The following is a 23,564-nucleotide window of genomic DNA, read 5'->3' on the forward strand; positions in this document are numbered from 1 at the left end:
AATTCCTTAAACGATAACAAAGTCGATCGGATGACTTAATCGACCGTGTCCAGCCTGATTAAGTATCCGAAAGCATTAAAAGCTTGATTAAAAGTAATTATCAAAGGTTTACAAACTTGTCAAGAATGATATAACATAAGATAGATTGTTATTCTAGGTCTAGATTCAAGGGTTTGTGTCCAAATCATCTTGAATCTCTTTGAAAGCATTAAAAGCAAGAATAACAACAATATTGAATCATTAAGCTAGAACCTTATATATTAAAAGATCAAAAGATTACATAATAGCTTGATTGTTACCTCAATACTACAAAGAAGGTTAGTTACATATAGACATGTAAACTAATGCAAGGAATGAAGGAAAGATGAAGATTCCATGCCAAGATCCTTGATGTCTCAATGAATCTAGGGTTGAATCTACTCCTTAATCACTTGCTTTGTGTTTCTCTCTATGAAATAGCTCTAACCTCTCTCTAGAAATGTGTAAAATGTTTTAATGGAATAGTGAATAGTCCTAGAGAGAGGGAAAACTTGTATTTAAATGGGCTGAAAATGTGTAATCTCGCTTAAGCGAGATACATCTCGCTCAAGCGAGAATCATAAATATCCAACCATGGCCAATGAGATCCTGCCACGTAGCCCTGCTCCTTGATGAAGTTGCATCTCGCTCAAGCGAGTTAGACCTCGCGTAAGCGAGGTTGCTTGAGACTTAAACCGCCTTGGAATCCTGCTTGAGCGACTGGGAAGCGAGATGGGAGCGAGATTTACAATTGTTCCCTGGAGAAATCTCGCGTAAGCGAGCTGATCTCGCGTAAGCGAGATGCCAAAATCCACAAGCGACCCTGGAAGCGAGATGCAAGCGAAGGTTGAGCTTCTCCCTGGAAGAATCTCGCTTAAGCGAGATTACCTCGCGTAAGCGAGATTTGCTTGGTTCACACAACTTGAGTTTTGGTCCTTGCTTGTCATTTCCTGCATAAATTGGGTAGAATTAGGCATATAAAGCATAAATGGTATAATTACAACAATTGATTGCTTTTCCGTAGATAACTTGCATAACAAGTCACTAAAAATGCCTCTTTTTCCACATGAAATATATTACTTTTGAGCACTTATCAAACTCTCCCCAACTTAGCTTTTTGTTTGTCCTCAAACAAAAGAATAAAAAGGAAACTCACAAGGCTTTGGACAAGCTTTCTAGCACAGTACCAAGCAATTCAAATCAAATAAAAATTTTCAAGTGGTGATTCAAATGTGAATGCACCGGCAAGCATGAAGTTCTCCATTATTTCTAGCACAGCTATAAATGTGAAACAAGTCCTAAGCACAAAATACACATCATAAACTTCAAAGTATAAACATATCTATCTATGAACCACACCTAACACACTTCTTTGAAAGTAAATGCAATATAATGATAACAATGACTGAGGTAATGAACACACATCCAACAATCATGCTAACATCCTATTTAAGTTAGGTGTCCATCCAAATATCGTCTCAAAAAGCATAAAAGCATGGATCAAAAGGTCTTGCAAGGGTTATAACTTGGCCGGGCTACAAAAGAAATGTCATATGTGGGGCAATTGATCAGAAAGCCTATCAAAGAGGAACATTTTTTTGTATCACAACTGGAAATCCATATACTTCCCTACCAAGAATTAAAACCTTTGGTGATTAACAATCAAACTTATAACCTTGACAACTTATTCTATTTTTGATTTTTCTCTTTCTTTTTCTTTTCTTTTCTTTTTCAAATATACAATTTTTTTCTTTGATTCAATGTTGTCAGGTTATTTTACAACTTCACCATAACTTAACAAATAATGCCTCCTTTTCCTCCCCAACTTGAATACAACAAAACTCTAATTGAATGTTCCCCTATCCTAAGGCAAGGGACAAAGTACAAAAAGGTTAAGGGTTCAACAAAGTAAAATTATCAAAGTCCTATAAGATTCAACCATGAACTGGATTTTTGAAAAATTTCAGGCAAATTCAACAAGCATTGTGCTTATGAATATTGACAGTTCATGTTTGAGGACTTGATTCATTAGGCTCAGATTGGGATATCAGATACTCACTCTTCTCACAGGTAGGCTTTATGTGGTCAAGTAGGTTACTCTCGATTCAGAAAGTGCCTTGATCCTTTCCATGCTTTCAAACAGTTCAAAATAATTATCAGATTTAACATAACTAAAACAAGTTAGACGATGATTATCGGTCTCCAGCATATATACAACAGATTGAAGCTACCTCACATTTAGGTTAAGTACTAAGTGGTTCAAAGATATTCATGTTTATGAAAAGACTTAAATGATCTATATTTTGTGCACAGTACAAATTTCACATTCATAGTAACACCTAGAATAACAGGAAACCAATACCTTGACATTGCGCTTTCTCACAATTCATATCATTATCACTCACCTGCTTTTGCTCAATAATTGGCTCCATGGAGCACTTTAAACTTTGATGTTCATGAGCAATTTTTCTTTTAACGAAACACAAGCAAGATTAATCAAAAATTTCATCCAAAGCAATAAGTTAAAAACCAAACAACAAGCTAAGCTATTTTAACCCAAAACGAAATTAAAATTAAACCAAAGTATTGAACACCCAAAACCGTGCTCAAAAAGTATAAATTCAAAAGCAATAAATTGTTCCAGTATAAAAATAAAAAAACATAAACTAAAAAGTCAAAGCAGAAGTCAAAGTAAACAAAGCATCACTAAAAATGCGGTCAGTGTGCCGCATCATCATCCATATCATCCTGAGACAGATGGACACTGGCTGTCCTCTCTGGATCATGAGCACCATGCAAGCTAGCAGTCCTCTCTGGATCATGAGCACCATGCAAGCTAGCAGTCCTCTCCTGGGTGTGAGATGGTCCTGCTCCACTGCCCCCTCCTGGGTAAATTGGCCTGTCCCCAGGCCACATGCAAGAGTCATAGTATTGTGCTGGAGTGAACATGAAACACCCAGGGTCCATGTGAGCATCGTAAAGATGCGAGTAGATGCCCTGGTTGCTGCGGAAGATAGCAGCCTGCTGATCCATTATGTGATTCTCTCTCAGCTCCTGTGCCTGAGCTAACTGAAAGGCTTGCTGCTGCTGTGCCTGAGCTCTCTCAACTGCTCGCTGCTCATACTGAGCCATGTATGCCTGAAAAGAAGAAAAATCAAAAGTGCCGGGCTGCTGAGGTGGTGGCATAGTCTGGTGAGGATCTTCATGCTCTGGAAAGTCCTCAGGTTGGGGTACATCCTCAGGTTGGGGTACTTGAGAAGAAGAAGCAGCACCCTTAGAAAGTGCTCTAGAAATGTAACCCCGAATGTACTTGTCATCAATGGGAGATACAAGCTCTTCTGAAAAAGGCTCGGTGACGGGTACCTGATGATGCCTAAGTAAACCCATAATAAAGCCCGGAAAAGCGAGTCTGGTCTCTGGTCCTGCTACACCACCGAGAGCTACATGCTTCAGCTCTCTTGAAATAATTGCAGCCACATCCACTGCCCTTCCTTTGCAAATATGCCAGATCAGAGGAGGCATTATTTTCTTGGGAGTTGTGGTGACATGGCTTTTTGGCCAGACATTATGAACCAAGAACTTAAAAATAATACCAGCTTTAGGCCTCATATCAGAGAAAGCTGCCAAATTGCGGTTACCCGCTTTGGACTCGGTGTATGTCCTTCCTGGCAGGAGAATCTCTCTCTCAATCTTACCAAAGTTCCAATCAGCAGCCTCTTCTCTTTCCGCATAAGGACACAAGGCAGGTGTGTCAGGGTCCTCGGGCTCAGGTAGGGTGTAAGGTTTGCCTAGGTAATCATTAATAGCATCCCTATCGAAGCGGATGGTTTTTCCTCTCACCATGGTGGTATAGGAAAATGCAGCTTGCATTTCCTTAGCATCACAATCTGGTAAGGCATTTGCATAAAACTCACACAGAAGGTCCAGGTTGATTTTGGGGTATGGGTTAAGGAGTTTCTCCCATTTTCTCTCAGTGAAAACAGCTGCTATGTCAGCATACTCTCCCTCAGGGTTAATCCGGAAAATTTTATCATGCCAGGTTTTCTCTTTTTTCAGCTCGAGAAACCTGGCATAGGTTTTGTTGGAAGTGTAAATGGTACGGTCCGGGTTTCTAGGTAAGGGTGCAGGACGGTTTACAACACCGGATGAGGAAGCAGTGGTTTTTCGTTTCTTGGTTGGTTGATTTTTGGGTGCCATCTGCAAAACAACCAGCAAAACCATATACAGTATAGAACAATAATCAGCACATGTATGGAATCAAAAAGGTTAAAGCAGATAAACTTTAAAAACAGAGGTACAGAACTATCTCGCTTGTGCCTCGCTTGAGCGAGTTGCAAGCGAGATTTTTCCAGATTTCACATGAATACTCGCTTGAGCGAGATTTTTGGTAAAGAATCTCGCTTGAGCGAGATTGTTCTGCACCTGCGAAAAATGACCCATTTCCAGCATAACACAACCAAAAACACAAAATTTTCAACAAAAATCAACCTCAATCCACTTCTATCCAAACCAATTCATGAAAAGGAACCAAAATCAAGACTTATATTCACATTCAATCAAAACCCTTATTTTCCAAAGATTCCAAAATGGGTCAAAATTTACACAATTGAATGTTGAATAAAAACAGTGATGATTTTGATTCATTTTCATTGTTATGAACCTAAGGAAACAGTCTCTAGTCACAAACACCTACATCTAACCCTAGCCATTCTAAATTTGCATAAAGCATGAATTTTGAAATTGAAAAGCATGGCACAAAAATATAAATCAAACCTGTTGAAATGATGATGAATGAAGCAAGCAATTGATGATGAATGAAGAAATATGCAAGTGCTTGACTATGGTTGAATTGGTTTTGATTTTAGGGTTAAAGTTTGTGAAGAAAAGAAAAGTTTAGAGAGAATGGGGAAAAGGAAAGTTGGAAAACGTAAATGAGGGAAATGAGTGGATGGGGGAGTGGTTAAGGGGAGTTAATCCCCTTGGAAACCGTTACCATTTTTGAATAAAAAACTCATCTCGCTTGCGCGAGATAATCTCGCTTAAGCGAGATTTCTCCAGAACCAAAAATTCGAAAATGCAACAATCTCGCTTAAGCGAGATTAACTTCGCTTGAGCGAGATTTCTCCAGATATGTTTCTTACTTTGCTTTGCTCATGAAATTATTCCTAAATGCATTAAAACATGAAAATACTTACAAAACTGGGTGTGACTCCCAGCAAGAGCTTGTTTTACGTCCTTAGCTTGACGCATTTTGAAGAAATCATGGCTCGATTAGTGAAATCGTCGTCAAACACCGATCAATTTCACCACCGAAGTAGGGCTTAAGCCTTTGCCCATTAACAATCCAGTTGGCTTTGGTGACTGGGTCCTCAAGTTCCACAGCTCCATACGGTTTGACCTCTTTAACTATGAAAGGTCCGGACCACTTAGACTTCAATTTGCCCGGAAACAACCTCAGTCTTGAATTGAAAAGTAATACCATTTGTCCCGGCATGAATTGTCTCAGAGTGATCTTCTTGTCATGATACTTCTTGGTCCTTTCTTTGTAGAGCTTTGAAGATTCATAAGCTTGATTTCTCAATTCTTCAAGCTCATGCATTTGAACTTTTCTTCTTTCACCGGCTTTCTCTTGATCGAAGTTTAGGAACTTCAATGCCCAAAAGGCTTTATGTTCGAGCTCGACCGGTAAATGACAAGATTTGCCATAAACCATTTGGAAAGGAGTGAGGCCTATAGGAGACTTGTATGCAGTCCTATATGCCCACAAAGCTTCATCAAGTCTAGCCGACCAATCCTTCCGAGATGTAGAGACCGTCTTCTCAAGTATGCGTTTGACCTCCCGGTTAGAAACTTCGGCTTGTCCATTCGTTTGCGGATGATACGGTGATGCTACTTTGTGCTTGACTCCATAATGATCTAGGGCCTTGGCAAGTTGTGTGTTGCAAAAGTGTGACCCTCCATCACTAATGAGAACTCTTGGTGTACCAAACCGGGTGAAAATATTCTTCTTTAAGAACTTCACCACCGTCTTGCTATCGGCTCTAGGCGATGCTACGGCTTCCACCCACTTTGACACATAATCAACAGCGACCAAGATGTACTCATTTGAATATGATGAAGGGAAAGGGCCAACAAAATATATACCCCAACAATCGAACACTTCCACTTCAAGGATGAGTTGTAGAGGCATCTCATTTCTTTTTGACATTGATCCGGTTCTTTGGCATTCATCACAATGCTTGCAATGTAAGTTGGCATCTTTGAATAAAGTTGGCCAATAGAACCCGGATTGAAGTACCTTTGCGGCTGTTCTCTCCCCGTTGAAGTGACCTCCATAGGGCGAATTATGACATTGCCATAGGATCTTCTTTGCCTCTTCATCATCCACACACCTACGCAAGAGATTGTCCGCTCCAATTTTGAACAAATAAGGCTCATCCCACACATAGTGGTTAGCATCATGGAGGAACTTCTTGCGTTGTTGCCATTCAAAATCTTCCGGAATGAACCCGGTTGCTTTGTAATTTACCAAATCGGCAAACCACGGTCTCACATTGATTGCTAGCAACCGTTCATCTGGAAATTCTTCACGAACCTCCGGTTCATTCTTGGTTACCTCATTGTTTGTCAACCTTGAAAGGTGATCAGCTACAAGATTCTCCGTGCCTTTCTTATCCTTGATCTCTAAGTCAAACTCTTGAAGCAACAACATCCAACGGATGAGCCTTGGCTTTGAGTCGGACTTAGTAAGGAGATACTTGATAGCTGCATGGTCAGTATAAACAACAATTTTGGAACCTACAAAGTAAGAACGAAATTTCTCCATTGCATAAACTATTGCAAGTAACTCTTTTTCAGTTGTGGCATAATTGATTTGTGCCTCATTTAAAACCTTACTTGCATAGTGAATAGCATGAAAAATTTTATCCTTACGTTGACCCAAGACCGCACCAACAGCATAATCACTTGCATCACACATTAATTCAAAATTTAAATCCCAATTAGGAGCAATGATTATTGGTGCGGTGGTCAACTTTTCTTTTAAAGATTCAAATGCATCAAGACATTCATTATCAAAAACAAAAGACTTATCTTTGTTGAGCAAGTTGCTCATAGGCTTTGCAATCTTTGAGAAGTCTTTGATGAATCTCCGGTAGAAACCGGCATGACCAAGAAAACTCCGAACACCTTTGACATTCACCGGTGGTGGAAGCTTTCCTATGACATCGACCTTTGCTTGGTCTACCTCAATACCCTTAGCAGAAATCTTATGACCAAGGACAATACCCTCGGTAACCATGAAGTGACATTTCTCCCAATTGAGCACCAAGCTAGTTTCAATACACCGCTTCAGCACGGTATCCAAGCTATTCAAACACGTATCAAATGACGAACCGAAAACTGAGAAATCATCCATGAACACCTCCATGCATTTTCCAATAAGTTTGGAGAAGATTGCTTGAACACACCGTTGAAAAGTTGCGGGTGCATTACACAAGCCAAATGGCATTCTTCGATAAGCAAAAATACCAAAGGGGCAAGTGAAAGCCGTCTTCTCGTGATCATCTGGGTTCATGGCGATTTGATTGTAGCCGAAGTAACCATCTAGGAAGCAATAAAAGGACTGACCGGAGAGTCTCTCAAGCATTTGATCCATGAAGGGCAAGGGAAAGTGATCCTTCCTTGTTGCTTGATTGAGTCTTCTATAATCTATACACATCCTCCATCCGGTGACGGTTCTAGTTGGGATCAACTCATCTTTATCATTAGTGATCACCGTCATTCCTCCTTTCTTGGGAACTACTTGAACCGGGCTTACCCAAGCACTATCCGAGATAGGATAGATCATGCCGGCTTCAAGCAACTTCACTACTTCCTTTCGCACCACCTCTTTCATGTTTGGATTCAAGCGGCGTTGCGGTTGTGCTACCGGTTTAAAGTTTTCTTCCATCATGATCTTGTGCATACAATAAGATGGACTTATCCCTTTCAAGTCGGATAGCTTCCACCCTATTGCTTCCTTGTTGGCCTTGAGAACCTCTACCAACTTTGTTTCTTCATCGATGGACAAGGAGCTACTAATGATCACCGGTTTTGTACCATCTTTCTCAAGAAAAACATATTTCAAATTTGATGGTAAAACTTTTAATTCTACCTTGGTGTCATCAACTTTGGCTTCTTCCTTGGATTCTTCTTTCAAATCTTCAAGTATGGCTTGATTAGGAAGAACCTCCTTCAAGGAATCTAGCTCCTTCAAACACTCTTCAATGGCACTTGCTTCGTCTTCATCAATAGCATTGAGTGCGTCCACCAAAGCACTCTCAAGGGGTGTTCTATTGTGCATTTGCTTCCGAGTAGTCAAGATGACTTCTTCGGTTGCATCCATTTTGAAACATGCACCCTTGTCTTTCGAGTACTTCAAAGCTTCTCGGATGTTGAAGGTAACCTCTTCATCATTTACCTTGACCTTCATGATATTATCATCAAGATCAATCATCATCCGAGCCGTTTGCATGAAATTCCTTCCCATTAAGATAGGCACATCCTCATCTTCTTCGACATCCATAACCACAAAATCAGCCGGAAAAATAAATTTGTCCACTTTTACAAGAACATCTTCGGCCATACCTAGTGGTTTTGCAAAGGATTTGTCGGCCAATTGCAACATCATCCTAGTCCGCTTTATACAAAGGTCACCAACTCTTTTGGCAACGGACAAAGGCATGAGATTGATGCTTGATCCAAGATCAAGTAGTGCTTTACCTACATGTGTTGTGCCAATAGCTACCGGTAGAGTGACTCTTCCCGGATCTTGCTCTTTCTTTGGCATTGTTCTTTGAATAATAGCACTACAATTGGCATCGATTTGGATCGTCTCTTCATCGTTGATTCTTCTTTTCTTGGAAAGGATATCTTTCATGAACTTTGCATAGACCGGCATTTGCTCCAAGGCTTCCGAGAATGGTATATCAATTTGCAACTTCTTGAAGAGTTCAAGAAACCTTGCGTATTGCCGCTCTTTGTCTTTCTTCGATGGAGCATGTGGGTATGGTAAGCGTTGAGCCACCACTTGCTTCTCAACTACTTGTTTCTTCCCTTTATCTCTCCCCACATCTTTATTCTTCCTCTCCATCTCCTCTTGTAACTCTAGATCTCTTTTTTGATTTTTTTCTTTTTCAACTAATGCTTCTTTATTCTTTATATACACTTCCTCCTCTATCTCTACACTATCCTCCTCGAACTCCTCTTTATTGACAACTTCATCATCCTTTTCCTCAACAACAATATCATCACCTACCCCTATACCTACTACTCTCCCACTCCTTGTAGCTATAGCTTTTGACTGCTATGCCTTGTTGTGCTCCTTAGGATTTGGTTGAGTGTTAGCGGTGAAAGCTCCACCTTGCGGAGGACCTTGAGCCATTTGTTGAGCTAACTGACCAACTTGCGTTTCAAGGCCTTTGATGGACGCGTCGGTGTTTTTCTGGTTAGCCATGGACACTTGCATGAATTGTTTCAAGACCTCCTCGGTGCTTTGGGAATTATTCGGTTGTTGGGGGTTATTTGGTGGTGGATTTTGGTATTGATTATTGAATGGTTGTTGGTAAGGTTGTTGGTAGTAGTTTGATGGTGGATATTGATAGTTATTGTTGTACGGTGTTCTCCAAGGTCTTTGTTGGTTTTGGTTGGCCGGATACCTTCCTTGAAAGTTGGAAGTACCCGGATTTTGTTGTGAGGTTCCAGCTTGTTGTGATTGGTTAGGCCTTTGTTGGTTTCCCACATAGTTGACCTCTTCCCCTTCAAAAGAACCGGGTTCGGGACAATAGCCGGTGGGATGATCCCCCGTACAAAGTCCACAAGTAAAGACTTGAGCAGTTCCTCCTTCTTGCTTGAGAGATTCAAGAATTTGTTTAGGCATAGCTTTCATCTCCTTTTGCATAGCTTCTAATTGTTGAGTGAGAAGCTTATTTTGAGCTAAGACCGCATCATTTGCTTCAAGCTCAAGAATACCGGCTTTCCTTTGATTAGGATTCCGATTGTGAGAAGATTTTCTTGTGTTGAGCGCCATTTGGTTAATGATTCTGACAGCTTCAGCTGGGTTTTTCAAAGCAATAGAACCTCCAGCACTTGCATCTAGCATCGTCTTGGACATGTCTTGAAGCCCTTGACGAAAAAGATATAGTTGCATTTGGCTATCAAAACCATGCTTTGGACAATTCCTTAGCAATGATTTATAGCGCTCCCAAGCTTCACAAAGAGTCTCACTTTGGCCTTGAGCAAAAGTTGTAATTGAAGTTTTAGCCTCAAGATGCCTATCCTCCGGAAAGAACCTTTCTTGAAATGCTTTCTCTAGCTCACCCCAATTTTCCATCAAAGAAGTTGGTTGATCAAGATACCACTCCTTAGCCTTCCCGATCAAAGAATGAGGAAACAATTGCACAAACACACCCTCTTCCTCATCTTCTTTCATACCAAGTGTACCGGCGGTAACATAGAAGTTGGTAAGATGTCTATATGGATCCTCATGATCCATACCGGTAAACTGGTTATGAGTTATCAAGTTTATCAACCCAGACTTCAGCTCAAAAGATTTGGCATTACGGTTGCCAAGATTAGCTAGCCTCCTCGGACTAACCCACATAGGTAGAGCATTCTCATCTTCATTAGCCATGACTACTTCTGGATCACTCCTCGGAGATGAATGTGCAGAAGAATGTGATGAAGAATCACCTAGTGATATAGTATGCACCGAACCTGACGGAGAAGGAATAAAAAGTAAAGATTCCGGCTGAGCCAGCCTGGCTAATCTCCTAGCTTCCTTTGCTTGCTTTCTAAGTAACCTAGCAGTTTTCTCAATTTCAGGATCAAATTGTAGGTCTTCCTTATCAACGGTACCTCGCATAAACAAAGTTCACCAAGACTATACCAGGTGGTTAGCATAAAAAATAATGAATGACATAAGTGTATAAGTATTTGCATGAAAGAATTTTGTGCAAAATTGACTTAACATGACAAAATTGTTTCAATACTTATGATAAAAATTTCCGTTACTCCCCGGCAACGGCGCCATTTTGATGTAAGATTTTTCCTACACGTCATATAACTATGTACACGTGAGTATATATAGGATCGTTTCCACAGGGAGTTACGTTTAATCATAAGCATTTACACAATCGTTCACATTAAGGGTTTGGATATAATTTGTTTGTGTGTAACACTATATCCATATTTGACATTTAAGTAAAAACGAGAGGGGATCGAACTATTTCGCTTGCGGTATAAGATAACGAGCAAGCATAACAGCAGCAATCTCTCGATCGATTAACAGACTCTAGCTTTATAACCAATATTATTACAATCATTTCTACAATATCCTTCGTGTCCAAAGCGACATCGTTATTTCGAGGTTATCGTTTAAACATTCGTGTCCAAATTCCTTAAACGATAACAAAGTCGATCGGATGACTTAATCGACCGTGTCCAGCCTGATTAAGTATCCGAAAGCATTAAAAGCTTGATTAAAAGTAATTATCAAAGGTTTACAAACTTGTCAAGAATGATATAACATAAGATAGATTGTTATTCTAGGTCTAGATTCAAGGGTTTGTGTCCAAATCATCTTGAATCTCTTTGAAAGCATTAAAAGCAAGAATAACAACAATATTGAATCATTAAGCTAGAACCTTATATATTAAAAGATCAAAAGATTACATAATAGCTTGATTGTTACCTCAATACTACAAAGAAGGTTAGTTACATATAGACATGTAAACTAATGCAAGGAATGAAGGAAAGATGAAGATTCCATGCCAAGATCCTTGATGTCTCAATGAATCTAGGGTTGAATCTACTCCTTAATCACTTGCTTTGTGTTTCTCTCTATGAAATAGCTCTAACCTCTCTCTAGAAATGTGTAAAATGTTTTAATGGAATAGTGAATAGTCCTAGAGAGAGGGAAAACTTGTATTTAAATGGGCTGAAAACGTGTAATCTCGCTTAAGCGAGATACATCTCGCTCAAGCGAGAATCATAAATATCCAACCATGGCCAATGAGATCCTGCCACGTAGCCCTGCTCCTTGATGAAGTTGCATCTCGCTCAAGCGAGTTAGACCTCGCGTAAGCGAGGTTGCTTGAGACTTAAACCGCCTTGGAATCCTGCTTGAGCGACTGGGAAGCGAGATGGGAGCGAGATTTACAATTGTTCCCTGGAGAAATCTCGCGTAAGCGAGCTGATCTCGCGTAAGCGAGATGCCAAAATCCACAAGCGACCCTGGAAGCGAGATGCAAGCGAAGGTTGAGCTTCTCCCTGGAAGAATCTCGCTTAAGCGAGATTACCTCGCGTAAGCGAGATTTGCTTGGTTCACACAACTTGAGTTTTGGTCCTTGCTTGTCATTTCCTGCATAAATTGGGTAGAATTAGGCATATAAAGCATAAATGGTATAATTACAACAATTGATTGCTTTTCCGTAGATAACTTGCATAACAAGTCACTAAAAATGCCTCTTTTTCCACATGAAATATATTACTTTTGAGCACTTATCAGTGACATTGGTGAGCGAAAAATTTGAGCAAATTGTTAGAGCATCCATGCAATTTACTTTGATTGCTTTTGGAGTTCAGATAATTAACTAAATCAACAAATACCGTAGTTATTTTGAAACTGTTTTCAATGATAATATCCTCAAATTTACCATAAAATTGAAAGGTCTTGAGATTTGGTGCATGAATGTTAATTTGTGAGAAGCCATCAACTTCCATCAATACCAAATGGTCAAGTAGAGGGCAGCCAGATATCATGTTTTCATAATCATCTTGAGCCAATGTAACCTCTACCAGAACAAGTTTTTTCAAGTTCCTGAAGCCTTCAAACATTGTTGGAAGTTTAAACTGACAACTATGTAAGCCTAAATGACGTAAACTTTGACAAGAGAATAAACACCAAGGTATCTTATAACGTTCCTTTAACCAAAATTGCAGTTCAAGCTCTTTTATAGACCTTCTAGATAGATGAAGAACCCATCGATGAACATCACTCACATCACAGACACGAATGAGACCATTTTCATTGTCGGAGAACATGAACTTGTTGATTGGACCAGAATGTTGTAAAAGTACATGATCAACAATTCTCAAAAACTTGTTATTGATAACTGAAGGGTCTTGGGTAGCTGCATCAGAGATGCAATGTTTGTCAAACACAAGATTTGGTAGTGTGTACCATTTGTTCCTCCAGCTGCTGGATAAAACACTTGTTCTCACTGCTTCCTTAATTGGCATGAGTGAGAGAATCTGGTCTATTATATGACCTGGTAAGCAACTAATTCTATCCAGCTCTGGATCTTTCACTGTCAGGTTGGTAGTCTTTGAACATTTCCTTCCCTTTAGATATTCATATTCAAACAAAGGGTAGATAAATCAATAATACAAACTTGTCAAAAAAAAAAAATCAGTAATACAAAGTAAAGTATGCATATGTTTTTTTTTTTTTTTTGTAACAAAGGAAAGAAACAAACAAAAAAGAGCAGAAAAAGAAAAACTAGAAAAGAAAATTCCCGTCGTGTTGATCCTTAGAAGGGAGAGGAGGTCGACTGGAGGCGGTGAGTGGGTGATAAACTCCTCATCAGAGGACACTCCTAATTTAGTCAGGTAGTCGGCACATTGGTTTCCCTCTCGGAAAGTATGCATATGCTCATTACTCTATCAATTTATTTAATTTATTTGTCATTGTCACGTGTATTTTTGTAACTAAAGAGTTAAATGCAGTTATGCACCCTGCCGTTTGAGCGAATTCCGATGTACCCTATAATCTTTTTTGTTGGGAATTGCGAGACATCAATTTACAAGATTAAAGGTACTTTCGCCCTTTGCCTTAAAGGTCTAAGAATTTTTTTAAAGTAAACCATAATTCGGAATTCATATTGTAAAAATACATTTAACCTTATACAAAACCTACTGTAAAACTTAAACAGTTGGGCATTATAAATGGACCTCAACCTAAAGTATGTACTCAATCAGAAATTCATTGATGGAATGGAATGCATACTATATTACACAGAAGAAGGATATCGGAAATTACCATGTCAAGCAAAGAAGATAACCTTTGATAGTGATCGCATAAACAAAAGGGTTGGTTCAAAGTTGTTGTCTACGACACGATTCAATTTCAAACGGGTGAACAACTAAACAAATATGGGAACTTCAACGAACAACTAATTATTTAGACATATGTGGGCTATTTAGGATTATCACATCGATTTATTTAAGTAAATCTATACTATATCTTTACTATAAATAAAAAGAATATATGATTTTGAGTTGAGTTGGCTTTTTTATTTTCAATCATGCCTTTAAACAAATTTGGCTATAAAAAACTATATTGTATTGAAAAAAAAAATATAAGATTTACATTATATTTGTTATATTGTTAGTTTCAAACTCAAAAAAAAAAAAAATATAGTCCTTCAAAAAAATAATAATATAGTCTTTAAGAAAAGAAAGATAAATATGGTGCGTTACAATTCAAAAATCACAAATATGTAATTTAATGTAATTCAAAATTTAATAAAAAGTATTACTAACTTACTAATTTATAAGTGTTAGTGCATAAAATAATCTGACAGATGGGCCTGTGCCCGTCAGAAAGCTAGTATAAAGAGAAATTTCTTCAATTTTTTTTTATATGGGTTAGTAGAATAAAACAACTAGACAGAGAGTTCCCGTCCAAACGCTAGTTTAAAGTGACATGTGGCATAATTTTTTTTTTACTTTATCTATATACTATCGATACTATTGATATGAACTTGCTTCTTGTCAAGCCATCAATTATGGTAAATCGGCTATTGCTTTTAGTGCTAACACCAGATATTGCTACTTCTATCTCATCTTCACTTGGTGTATCAAACACAATTGGTTTTGACAAATACATTGGTCTTCCCTCTATGGTAGGTTGTAGTAAGAAATTCATTTTATTTTACTTGAAGGATCAAATTTGGTAAAAAAAATGTCGCTCTTGGAGTGCTCTCTCTCTCTCTCTCTCTCTCTCTCTCTCTCTCTCTCTCTCTCTATCTATCTATCTATCTATCTATCTATCTATCTATCTATCTATCTATCTATCTATCTATCTATCTATCTATCTATCTATCTATCTATCTATCTATCTATCTATCTCTCCCCCCCCCCTCCGGCAAGGAAATTTTGATCAAATCGGTAGCACAAGCCATTCCATTGAATTGCATGGGTGTGTTCCTTTCGCCTACCTCTCTGTGAGGAAATTGAACGAATCATTAACCTTTTCTACTGGGGTTATAATAAGAATGGTTGTCATGGAATTAATGGGATGTGTGATGGGACAAACTGACTCTACACAAAGGTCCTGAAGGCCTAGACTTTCATAATATGGAAGCTTTCAACCCATCTATGCTCGGTAATTCAAAGTTGAAAACTCTTGACATACTCTTCCTCACTTCTTACTCGTGTTCTCAAAGCCAAATACTTTCAACGACGGGATTTCTTGGAGGCCCCTCTTGGTCATAATCCAAGCTACACTTGCAGAAGTCTTTGGAGTACCCAACACATACCTACTTTAGGTCATAGATGGAAGATTGGTAATGGTACCAAAATCAATGTGTGGAATATGCCATTGGAAAGCAACCTCCCATATCTTAAACCACCCCTCCCCACCACCTTCCCATGAGGACCTAACAGTTAGTCCCTTGATGAGTTCAGGATCCATCTCATGGGACCACACTCTTGCGCGCTGATTATTTAATGACTCATATGTTAATGCATTCCTTGCCACCCCTTTGTATTATCGGCCTATATAAGATTCTCGTGTATGAAAGGCCATAATTGACGTTTCCTATACAATTAAATCTGCGTACATAATATGAGTTGATCTTCTCCATGATTCGACACCTTCAAATAATTCACATTGGAAGATCTTTTGGAATCTCAAAGTGCCTCCTCGTGTCTGTACTTTTTCTATGGCTAACAACCTATCAATGCTAGCCCATCAGTGTTAATCTCTCCAATCGTGGTATACCATGCATCAAATCTTGTGTCTCTTGTGAACTCTTAGCGAAATCTCATATGCACATCTTCTTTATTTGTTCCAAGGCTGTTGAATGCTGGGACCGAATCAGAATTAGAAACATTATTCGAGACCTGCTTCTTGGGGCAAATAATTTCTCTGCTATGTTGTTTGACTTCTTTCATAGGTTAAATGAGCAAGACCGGCCTATGTCTGCCATGATTCTTTGGAGTTTATGGAAGAGTCATAATATGAAGCTTTGGGAGGCTACAAACACTTCACCCACCTACACTGTCTCTTGTTCTCATGATGGTCTACATAAATTGACTTGCATACTACGAGCTAAGCATCTGACAAGCCCCCAAGATTAACAAGCGGCATGGACCAAGTCGCAACCCGACCACATCTAATGCAATGTTGACACGGCCAATTTCAATAATAAATATATTATGACTTATGGTTTATGCTTTAGAGACTCAATATGATCTCTATTATTAGGTAAATCTGACTACTTGCAGTTATCTTCATCTATCTTAAAAAAGGAATCTGTTGGTCTTTTCCACTCTCTAAATGGCTATACCCAATTAAGCAAGTCATCCCTATCTTTCCATTTAACTTCAGAAAAAAATGAGCCGCGTCAACTTCGTTGGCATCAAGTTGGACGACACCGAAGTCAACATATAACAAAGCTTCAACCTGGTCGGAAGCTCCATCGATATTTGGTTCAACTTCAACCTTAGGCGGTGTGACATCTCCAGAATAATTATCGACAAAAATAGGTTTTGTCTCAACCAGATCATCATCCGTGTTTTCAACCAAAACTATAAATAAACAACACATAACTATGAATAAACAACTAACTAATGCAATAACATCAATTTCATAAAGAATTCAAACAAAAAAATAAAAAATAAAAACAAAAGAATTAGGCAGTAGCTGCGTGTTTTGAACTACTGCATCAGTAGTTAACTACCGAATTCCCATCTAACTGCCGATGCTTGCATACTTCGGCTCCTAACTGCCGATACGGGCATGTCAATGTTTTTGCGAAAAATGTCAGGGAAAAAGTGTGTTGAAACCTTCTAGGATTGCTACTTCAATGATTTTGGACAAAGATTGTGGAAAAAAAAGTTGATTTGGGGGTTTAAATTCAAGAGGGAAAAAAGGTGATGTTGAAATAGTGAGTAGGAGTAGGTTGCTGTAATCAACAATATCTTTGCGTGTCGGCAGTTAGCTGCCGATGAAGCATTTACGTCTTTTCCTGATGTGTTTTAGCTTTGTTTCAAATGTGAACAACAATTTTTAACTATCTAACCTTGGAGGCATTTGGTGACTTATTTTGTGCAGAATTTTCTCCTCAAAATATGTCCATTTAGAGTGTGTGTGTGTGTATCTAGTTATCTACTGCTCTAGGGAGTGTTTATTGATACTTTTAGCTTCTAATCATGTAGAAGTGGTTGATGTTACATTCTTCACATAATGAGTTTCTTTGCTTCTGGTAGCTCAGCTGTAGGTCATGCATAGGATGATTTGAGATCAAATTTGTAGCAGAGTTGGTTTATTGGCAGATAGGGAGATGTTTAAGTGGGGTATGTGTACATCTTTATATAAGTTATCAATTTACTTTATTGGTCAGTTAGTGGTGCATTTTTAAGGCATTGGTATTGGGCAGCCTGCCTTGAACCTTGAAGTGTGTTGACCGATTGATATAGTAACGATATTCACAGAAATAAACTTTTCACATTTTCCATATAGGTTTGTGAAAGAGGAATGTTATTTGAACAACTCTTTTTTGGGACAACTTCTTGGACAATTAAAATTTACAAAGAAATTTAGGTAGTGACACAAAAACCAAAGCAATAGAGAGAGAAAGTAAAAAAAGAATCTGAGTTTGAGAGAGAAAGTTGTCACAAAAGTTGTCAAAAATTGGTTGTTCAAATATCATTTCTCTGTGAAAATACCATTTTCAAGTATAACTTTATCAAGGTCAGATCTACGTTACCTCTTGATGAATTGAGAGTAATTTACTTCTAATGACAAATATGATATAATTCTTGAACAAAAGAGATGGAGATCACATGTTGTATGAATGAAATGAAATTTTTTGATGTTCTTGAGATGAAAATAATAACTGATTGTAAGAATAAAGATGAAGAAAAATAAATTTTTCTTTGATAGAGGTAAATTACTCCAAATTCATCGAGAGATAATTTAGAAAAAACACTTGATCAAAGTTCTAGACCCATATAATTTGGAAGAGTGTGTGTGTGCAGCAATTAGGAAAAATGAAATCCAGACAACGTTCTAAAATATCAAAAAAATGGTTTAATTATTTCCAAAAATTAATCATTCCTCTAACTATTATTTCCTCCTCATTATAATGGTTCATTTTAAGAGACTCTCATCCTCTTATTAGAAGTCTACACATTTTAAAATGAAAATATATAGAAAACCTTTTTACAAAACAAATGAGACTTAAACATTTATTGTTTAAATGTTTTAGGATGTAACGGAACAAAGTTCTCATTCCATCGTTTGTGAGATAATAGAATGTGTTATAACATTTTTTTTTACATTTATATTTGAAAACATTATATACCAATTTAATACTTGTGTCAAAAGAAAATCAAATTAATATTGTTATTTTCTTTATTTCAATTTTTTTAGGTAATCCTAGCGTCTCTCAACATATGAATTTTCATAAACACCGTTCAAATATCAAACCCTAAACCAAATGGTTAAGGAATCTCAATTGTTAAGTCATGTTAATTCTTTATTTGTATTTTAGTTAATGTGCCATATCCTACGGTTTGTGTAATGTTATGTTTGAAAAGGATAACAAAACTTTGGTAGCCGCGCTTCAAGCTCACAATGTTCCATGTAATGAATTCAGTGACTTGGTATCTGAATGTAAGAGTCTCTTATCTTGTAATTCCGACTATGTTGTGTCGTTTATCAGGAGGCAAGCAAACAAGGTAGCTCATAGTATTGCTAGAGCCGCCTTATCTCATCCTAACCCCATATCTTTCATGATGTATCTCCTACTCGGTATCCCTTGATTATTAGTGAAATGCAATAACTCTACTTTGATTCAAATAAAGAAATATCTATACTTATACTTTTAATCAAAATAAAAAATATTTATACATATACCGAGCTTTATAAAATAATTACAGTGTCAATCAAAATTTTACCATATCATTAAAAGTTTAGCTTTAAGTCATGATAACCTTAAATGTCATAAACCGTAATACATAAAATAATTATTTGACTGAAAAAAGAACATAGGATGATGATTTCATGAGAATAAAAATAATTATGAAGAGTTTTCCACGTCGTAAATAACTTCAGCTTGTCCCGACGCTCTTTTAAATCGAACTAGTTCTGTCAGTAACTCCGGTTTAGCGTTTAAATCAGGCTCCACAATCATCTTTTCTAGCAAAGGAGAATATAAAAGCAGAAATCTGATAAAATCTAATTCAGCTTTAAATCCAGAGATGCCATGCATCCTCACATGTCTTACTTCAATGGGCATGGTTGGCTCCGAAAATATATTTTCCCAACAATAGGAGGTTGGTGTTAAAAGACCAGTCAGCTTGTCTGGTGCCTACATGCATGTAGGTTATATGCATAAGTGAGACAGAGAGAATATTAAAACTCTCAAGGTAACTCCACTTCTATTTATTGATAAGAGATGAACAATGCGGTACACAAGCCTTTTATTTATAAGAAAACTCCAATGCACTGATTATGTATGCAACTGATCTATAATATCAGCTAGCAATCATAGTTCACAGATGTACAACTCTTGGAAACTACAGGTTCCGGTCTTAATTATATATAAGAAAATGTCTGGTCAACGTAACAAAAGTTGATGTATTTGGTCTAAATTTTGTACCAAATACATCAAATTTTTCTTTACCTTAATTTCTCTTGTATATAGAACATGAGGGAGTAACTTTCAAGAATAGACACAGGACAAATACTTAAAGCAAAAAAGAATTGCAAATTCCAGAGCTTAATAGCATTAAATAAAAAAAGGATGTGCAAGTGTAAGTGTAACCACAAATCAAAAAGCAAAGCAAGTCAAGCCAAACTAAACAAGTACTCACAATTATTTCCAATTTTCGAAGATTAGGTGAGCTTTTGAGCAAGCAAAGAGCAGCCGAAATATACTTCAAGTCATCGAAGTCTATGCGCAAACAAAGATATCTTAGATTGATACAAGGTGTAGGAAGTTTTATTGGCACAACACCTACAGCCAAATACTCATGCAAAACAACAACTCTAAATCAAAATATAATTTTATTTTGACACTTACAAATCAAGAGTTGCATACATAAGATTTTGGCATAATTTAAATTTGTAGGGGGTTTGAGGGGTAGGGAAACTTAAACAACAGTAGGTATGTTAATCTTATAGTCAAGTTCTACATTAAGATGCTCGAGCATTATACCTCTAAAAAATAGTGATGAATCTCTAGGCTTTGTATGTGAGGTAGATGAATGAAGAATCGAAGCAAAATGCTAGAGCATCCACGCAATCTACCTAGATGGCATCTATGTAAATACAACGTTAACTCAACTAACCGGAAAGTGTTTTCAAAGCTAATATCCTCAAATGCACTAGTACTGATATCAGCAACCTTCAGAGTTGGTCCATGGATATTAATTTGGCTGAAACCATCAAGGTTAAACAACATCAATTTTTCAAGAAAAGGACTGTTGGAGATCATGTTTTCAAAAGAATTTTGAGTCATTGTAATGTGACTCAATGCAAGACTTTTCAAGTTCTTGAAGCCTTCAAACGCGGTTGGAGGTTTAAGCAAACAGCATTTTAATTCTAAATGATGTAAACTTTGACAAGAGAATAAGCACCAAGGCATCGTATAGCGTTCCTCTAACCAAATGTGCAGCACAAACTCTTTAATAGACCTTCGGGTTAGGTGAATAATCCACCTTTGAATATCTGTCATAGAACTCAAACTAATGAGATTACAATAGTAGTCGTGGATCAGGAACTTGTTGATTGGCCCATTATGAAGTAAAAGTACCATGAACTTGTTGATCTGTCCGGGAGGTAGACCATGAACGTTTTCTTACCTTAAGATCGGTGATTCATATTCAAAAAAAAAAAAAAAAAAAGGATAGACGAATTAGTAAACAACCTAGGTTAATTAGTGTATATACGTATATACAATAATTTTAGGTCTGCAGAGAACCTTGAAACACCAACTAGATTAAATAATTAGTGTAACTTCATTAAATAATAAAGTGCAAAGTTGTCTACTCTTCTGAATTTAAATAAAAAATTGGTGTGGTTATCAAGATGATTTACTAAAATGGTGTGATAGCATTAAAAAAGTTTAAAGGCCAAGAGGAAACAGGTTTTTGTGTGTGTTTTTTACTTTTATAATTGAAAACAATCAAATTTAAATTCTAGAGAAAAAGAAATTGAAGTCAGTGTGTGTTCTTGAATTTGATTATTGCACAAATGAAAATAAAAAATTGATTGAATAATATTACACAGAAGAATACTTTGAGAAATTTACCATTGTCAAGCTACCGATCGAGTAGTTCCAGGAAAAGTATATAACCTTTGAAAGCGATTGCTACAATAAACAAAATCATTAATTAACTAATTGACTAGTTAGACAACTTATATAAATTGAATAACTATTCTCATATGCTTGATATCTTTCCATGGTTGAATAAGATTAATATAGAATGAACAATTATCATAAACCAGTTAACGAGAAGTAATCATCTTACCAAAAACACAGGGCGGGGATTGCATAGAGAGAAAAGAAGGGTTGGTTCAAAATTCAAAGGTTGACCGTCTACTATTTCATTCAATTTAAGACCTAGCTAGGGTTCAATCAAAAGGGGTACAACGAAACAAGTTGAGAATCTAGGCCCATATAAAGCACAAAGATAGGGTGTTCGCGAGCTGGTTTAGCTTTGTGTGAAGTGGGAAAACCAATTTTCTATTTTTTATGTCAAATTTGAACCGATCCAATATCCGATGATAGTGTGTTAGTTTGAATCTGGCAAACTGATCATGAAAAGTCAAATATTTATATTCAATATTACTCCATCCGGTCCTATATACAAGAGAAAGTTGACTTTTTAGATACATTGAATAATTTATGTATTTGGTTTAGATTCTTGACCAAATACATAAATTATTTAATGTATCTAAAAAATTAATTGTCTCTTGTAAATATCTATTGTGTTAGAAAAAAAACTCATAAATTTGTTGGACTCCTCATAAATGATGATACACTGAGCCAAACAAGTTACATTAGTGGCAAACGAAAGTTGACTTAGTTTGTAAGGAGTTGATTTACACTCCGCAAGAGTGTGAGTTAAACTCCTGCTATTTGCATGAGAACATTCTTTAATGGATGATCTGTAAATACTTTTCTCTGAGCTCTTTGAGCCTTGAGGTGTGATCCAAATAAACTCTTAAAACTTAACTCATCTAAACCTTTTGTAAAAAAAAAAAAAACAAGAAGCTACATCAGTGATACATTTATTTCCTTTCCTTTTTTTTGTTTTTGTTTGGAGAATTATAGTTTTCTTATAGAAATAGTTCAAACAAGCCCTTTCATAGTTCATAGTTGTAAATTGCAATGCAATCGAGCAAACAAGTTGGAGAGCAAATCAAGCAGAGACCGATTTATGGAAGACCTTAAGTCGGGTTAAAGTTACCTGACTTAAGAAAATACCTTCTTAAGTCGGCTCAAAATCCAACTTAGCAACTCAAAATTTGTACGTTGCATACAATTAAGTCTGGCGCGAAACCGATTTAAGAAGTCATTTTCACCCAACTTAATTAAGAAGGGTTTTCTTTACTAATGGTAGACAATATAGAATTTCTTTACCATTCTATTTGTACAACCTCAACTAGATTCAAATATCCCCTTCACTCCAAAGCTTGAGCACAATTCTCTTTCCATAGTAAATCCAATGTAGCTCAATCGAACCAAATCCCAAGTTGCCATAGTTCTTCTTATACTCTCCTAATTTTGATTTAGTCATAATAGCTATGTAAGTTTCAACATCATTAGATTAAAAACAAAGTAAAAAAATAAACACCTAGCAACAATGGCAGAGAAATCAACATTTTTACAATAAAAAGGGACTTCTAATGATAGACAACGTAGAATTTGTTTACCATTCTAACTATGACATCAAGAAGGATTATTAAACACCTAAAATTATTGTTTCAAAGTTATCACCTTTACCATCAAAAACAAATTTAATACTCCTAGGTTCTCTAGCAATATATTTTTTCTCATAGGTTCTCTAGCTGAAGTTCATTCAATTTGTTGTGTGTCGTTCACGAAGATAGGTGCCTCTCTTAACTGAACTGAATTCGTACTTTAGGCCGTCACATTGTGAAAATCTAGCATTTTCCGTTGGATTCAACACCTATTTGTGCATCTCGTTGATTTTAATTTGGTGTAAATTAAAAAAAGACAATGACAACCACTCATAATTTTCCACAT

At 37.0% G+C, this 23,564-nt stretch overlaps 2 protein-coding genes across 2 annotated transcripts; both read right to left on the reverse strand.

Annotated features, from left to right (window-relative positions):
* Window positions 1-12,561: 12,561 nt before the first annotated feature.
* Window positions 12,562-13,437, reverse strand: LOC146952391 (F-box/FBD/LRR-repeat protein At1g13570-like; the record flags this gene model as incomplete). Its single annotated transcript, XM_085739540.1, has 1 exon — window positions 12,562-13,437. A coding segment is annotated over one exon (876 nt), but the record flags the coding sequence as incomplete, so codon positions are not given.
* Window positions 13,438-19,286: 5,849 nt separating this feature from the next.
* Window positions 19,287-21,098, reverse strand: LOC146952392 (F-box/FBD/LRR-repeat protein At1g13570-like). The gene is made up of 3 exons (XM_085701435.1): window positions 20,508-21,098; window positions 20,164-20,319; window positions 19,287-19,658 (listed from the first exon to the last, which is right to left on the reverse strand). Exons 1-3 carry the CDS (start codon window positions 21,024-21,026, stop codon window positions 19,368-19,370), a joined length of 966 nt encoding a protein of 321 aa, XP_085557561.1. The 5' UTR covers window positions 21,027-21,098; the 3' UTR covers window positions 19,287-19,367.
* Between the last annotated feature and the right edge of the window lie 2,466 nt (window positions 21,099-23,564).

This window comes from Medicago sativa, chromosome 1 (genome assembly GCF_051527215.1).
Source record: "Medicago sativa cultivar Bolivia chromosome 1, Bolivia_mono, whole genome shotgun sequence".
Classification (NCBI taxonomy): domain Eukaryota; kingdom Viridiplantae; phylum Streptophyta; class Magnoliopsida; order Fabales; family Fabaceae; genus Medicago; species Medicago sativa.

Bases quoted from the DNA above. Each gene is read 5' to 3' on its own strand.
- LOC146952392 (XM_085701435.1), bottom strand. From the start codon at position 21,026: ATGACAGATATTCAAAGGTGGATTATTCACCTAACCCGAAGGTCTATT. The intron at 20,320-20,507 runs GTATAATGCTCG...GTTTTGCATGAG, and splicing joins TTCATCACTATTTTTTAGAG to TATTTGGCTGTAGGTGTTGT. The intron at 19,659-20,163 runs GTGAGTACTTGT...ACATGCATGTAG, and splicing joins TTCGAAAATTGGAAATAATT to GCACCAGACAAGCTGACTGG.